This window comes from Vigna radiata, unplaced genomic scaffold (assembly GCF_000741045.1).
Source record: "Vigna radiata var. radiata cultivar VC1973A unplaced genomic scaffold, Vradiata_ver6 scaffold_51, whole genome shotgun sequence".
Taxonomy (NCBI): domain Eukaryota; kingdom Viridiplantae; phylum Streptophyta; class Magnoliopsida; order Fabales; family Fabaceae; genus Vigna; species Vigna radiata.
In genome coordinates, this window is record NW_014542732.1 from 757,229 (window position 1) to 762,158 (window position 4,930).

The 4,930-nt window shown below is 32.5% G+C and overlaps 1 protein-coding gene across 1 annotated transcript; it reads right to left on the reverse strand.

The window, feature by feature from the left end:
- Positions 1-3,853: 3,853 nt before the first annotated feature.
- Positions 3,854-4,279, reverse strand: LOC106780671 (protein FAR1-RELATED SEQUENCE 2-like). Its single transcript, XM_014668970.1, has one exon. The coding sequence runs from the start codon at positions 4,277-4,279 to the stop codon at positions 3,854-3,856; it is 426 nt and encodes a 141-aa protein (XP_014524456.1).
- Between the last annotated feature and the right edge of the window lie 651 nt (positions 4,280-4,930).

A 4,930-nucleotide genomic window follows, 5' to 3' on the forward strand; every position in this document is an offset into this window, starting at 1 on the left:
TTCCTACTTTGATATTTGATAACACAATTTCCTACTTTGATATTTTGATAGAAGACAAAATTAAAATTTGACTATGAAAAGAGAGTAAAATCAATTTACTCTTCAAAAGAAATTCAGGCAAACGTCATTGAAATTACTAAAGTATGTTGTTTTGCTTTTTTTTAAGCTTTGCTTTTGTGTATTTTGCACAGTACATCAAGGTTTTGGATGGGTTGGTGAATGGGCAAATCCAAGGTTATCTTCTACTTTTTAATTCAATGTTTTTTGTGTAGAGAATGATTCATGGCAAATACACTTGGTGAAAATATAATCAATAAAGAAGAGGTAGGAAAATAAAATAAAATAAAAATTAGAAAAGTGAAGAAGTAGTGTATGAAAATAATTATTGTATTTATTCATGATTATCAAAGTTAACACAATAATATGTGGTAATTTTTTGTCATTTGCAGTACTGACTTTTGCGAAAACACAGTCAAAGAAAATAAACTGATTAGGCTACAGACACTTTACTATGCTGAGAAGTCATAGAAAATAAACTGATTGGGTCAAGGTTGAAGTCATCCATCCATGTATCATTTGTTAGTGAATGTGGTCTTCTTGAGGCTGGCCTGGACTATGGTGGGTTATGTAAAGTGTTTCTGACTGACTTTTCAAAAGCAGCATTTGCTCCAAAGTAAGTTTGACAAAATATTTCAAACTTTTTGGATTCTATTTCTTGGTTATTGCATCTTTAAGAATTGACTTTGTAAACTGACACTAGTCCTTTTCGTCTTTGTAAACTTTGTAAACCTCAACTTCAGACAGGCTTCTAATTCCAACTACTTCTGCCAGATATTTGGAGAATGGTCTTCAGATGATTGAATTCCTTGGACGAGTAGTCATTTCTTGAAGGCTTCAAATTTTCAAACCAAATTTATTAATGCATGGAACTGCTCCTCGTCATTTCTTGAATTGTGTACAAACTTAATTAATATTATATTTGGGATTGATTTGTAATAAATAAATGAAACAGCTAAACTTTATTTTGGAGCAATATTTTATTGGGTTGAATGAAATATTGAAACATGGTATGAAAAACAATGTATGTTCTTTTATTTTATTTAAAACAAGTTCAAAGTAAATTTAATAATCCTAACTCTTAATGGTATATTATTTTTCTAAATATTTGTATACTATTTAAATCAAAATTTGAAATATTTTTTATTTCTTATATTGTTGGATAAATTCTATATATAGTCCTTTATTATAAACACGATATAACTAGAGAAATAAAATTAAACACTCTAAAAAACAACTAACTAAAATTAATATAGCATATAAGTTACAAAATTAAAAGGTAAATTTATCTTAGTTGTTTTTATGATACCGAATACATGGAACCTTAATGTAGACAAGAATAAATTGGTGAAAATCATTAGTGAAGTAATTCACTATACCATCAACTTTACGTGCTTAGTCATTTTGTACACTAGCAAAATAGGTCAAATAAATATAAATCTGACAATACCAAAGTTGTTTTACAAATTATATAAATATAACATTTGTGTACAATATGGTTAAATATGACATTCATTTTCACGACATCTTTCATATGAGTTCACTAAAAAAAGGTCATTACATACATGTCAACGAAGTTAAACTTCATTGTGAAATTTCTTATACAAAACCATTGTTTTCTTACGGAAAAACATTTTCGATGTTAGTTGTGGACGATTGCATGTTTTGCATGTCATTGTGTAATGATGCAAGCAGTGACATGAACCCAGGGGATTGCACACTTGATACCTGCAAGACAACATCGATTGCATGGCATTTAAGTATATGTAAGACGTAGTAAATGGCAAATCAATGAAGTATGAAATTCCAATATCATATTACTGGTCCAATTGAGTTGGTTGTTGTGTAATCCGTGTTTAGTGTCCCATCAATGTTATTGCTGAATGTTGTATTCGGTCCGTCCATCATAGTGTCCTTCATGAGTAGTAGGTATGAAGTTAGTTTAAATTGCCTTAGTTTGGAAATTGTAACACCACCAAATGTTTATTGCAACAAATGAAGCTAAAAAATAATAAAATAATAACTTACAACAATATGAACAGATGTTGGACAACTTCGTTTTGTCGATTGTTTCTTCCTTGTTAGTCTTTCAGATGTGGATTTCAACCTTTTTGTCCTAGGTCGACTCTTTCGCTTCACAACTTGAGGGCTTTCAATGTCAACATTGTTTGTATTTGTGTCTACATCATGACCTATGTTACTATGATGCAGGTGTTGTTGTTCTTTGTGAGTGTTGTTGTTGACGTAAGGTGAAGGTGAAATTTGTAGGCCATGCTGGTCCACAAATGATCTAAGGTGGTCAACCAATAATTCTGTCATATTTGTTGACTCACACACAATCTCAGCAATATCTGCAAAAGTCTTGCATAAGTTATCATACATTTCAATATGTGGATCCTTTTCTTTGTTGTTGTATGTTGCTCTAATATACGTGTGTTTTCTATGGACATTTTTACACCATCTTGTAAGTATGTACTTAGCAGGAAGTTGTGTTACTTGCTCTTGTGCCAGGACACATACACAATGTCTACAAATAATGCCCATAAACTCAAAAGGCAAACAGCTACAAGTGACATTCTTTGTGTCTCGTTCAAATGTAACCTTGAATACCCTCTCTTCCCTTATCTCATTATAAATGGAGTCCTCTGTCACCTTGTAATATGATGTTTTATCTTGTACAACAACACCGTCAACAAAACAATTTATTTTACCTCTAAATTCTGACTATATTTCTGCAAACTTAGCATGTGTGTAATGCTTTTGGAATTGTCGCTCTATGAGTGATTGTGACCCGCATGGAAGANTTGTGTTTAAGGATGTGAAGTCAGCTTGGGTTTCTTTTTCTGTCTTGTGTTGTAGTGCATTGTCATATTGTTTAACAAATTCTTGAAGAGTAGTTTGTNAGTTAATATATCCATCAAAAAATGCATTCATACTCTCGCTTCTTTGAGTGGTTGACATGCCAGCCCAAAAATTGTTTCTCAGGTAACAAGGAACCCACCTGCTTTGTTCTTCATAAAGTGAAGAGAGTCATTCATTTGTTTGTAGTGAAAATATTGTTATCATCTTTTCCCATCCATAAACAAAGTTATCAATTGAATAAGAGTTGTACACAACTTGCTTAAGTTGTCGCTTGATATCTTTGTAAGCGGCATACCCTTGTAACTTCTCAGGTATTTTTTTCATTATATGCCACAAGCACCACCTATGACGAGTGTTTGGAAACAAGATTTCTATTGCTTTCTTCATTGCCTTGCATATCGGTAACAATTCCTTGGGACTCTCTGTTGGACATGCACCGAAGCCATGAATTAAATAACCAAACAAATGAATTTGTGTCCTCTGAACTTAACAACCCACAACCTACCAATATTGATTGGCCATGGTGGTTGACACCAACGAAAGGAGCAAACGGCATGTCATACTTATTCGTTAAGTAAGTTGTGTCAAAAGATATGACATTACCAGAGTACTCACAAGCTGCCCTACTCCGTGCATCAGCCCGAAACACATTCAGTATGCGGTTGTCGTCATCAACATCAATGTCGAAAAAGAAATCCTTATTCAATTCTCTCATGGAAGAGAAATGGTTTAAGAGTGCCTTGACATCACCATCTTTTGATAATGCTCTTCTTTGTTTGGCGACATAATTTCTAACATCTTGTTCCACAAACTCCATGTTCTCATAACCTCTTGTAGCACAAAGCAAGGACCGAAAACTCTTGTTAATCTTAACTCCTACTTCGGCATTTAAGTATAGTGTTCTTTTGACATTCAGATTCATCCTTTTATTGCCTCAGAACAATCTTGACTTTGTTCGACTAAGATCATGAGTATGTACATCATCAAAAGTTGAAATGTACCACTTCTCATCTCTTTTTGAAACAATCATTCGAGCTGCACAATCATTAGCCAGTGTTGGACCTCCAATCATTTCATTCTGATTGGATGCGACATATTTTCCAGCCCTAGAACACACCATCATGAAGTAACATAATTCGTTTCTGTTGTTCTTCCTTGAACTCCTTGTTCGAATTCCAAAACCCTTTGATATTGCATATTGTCTATAAAATGACTTGGCTTGATTAACACTTTCAAAAACCATTCCAACTGATGGACGGGTTGAGTTAGGTTGAACATGGTTTTCATTTAAATCTTCTGCAACATTTCCATGTTGTTCATCAAATTCAATATCATCAAAAGATGTATTCATATTCTCCATTTCCCAGGTTTTCCTACATTAATTCAATACAACAATAATTACTACTTAGTGGACTAAATTATATCATCGTTGATAACGAAGTAAAATTTTTTTGTTGATGTACATAACCAGTTGAAGACATAACCACATATGAAAGAACAAATAATCACTTACTACACACGTTAAATGTTGTTCATGAAATTTAATATCCTCCAAACATGTGTTTATATTCTCTTGTCCATGTTTTTCGTACATGTATTTAATACAAGAATAATTACTACTCAGTAGAGTAAATAATGTCATCCTTCATATTCTACTTATTATATTTGACATATGTACATAATCAGTCTAACAAATAACCACCTACGATTGAGGAACTAACCATTTACTGCACCATTAATTTTGAATTTCAATTTCAAATGAGCAATATGGAAACAATAATGTCACAGTATAGAAATGAATAGCAAGTTCAGAAGATGACAAATACAAAGAAGATGATGAATATAAATCCCAACATTAAATAAACTCAACAACCTCGTAGGTGTTGACGGATTGGCAATATCGTTCAAGTAATATAATTGGTAAAACCCAATATCGTTCTTCCCAAGAGATTCGAATGACTTTCTCGTTCACGTGAATTAAAATAATAAGATTTGAAAATAAAAATTAATA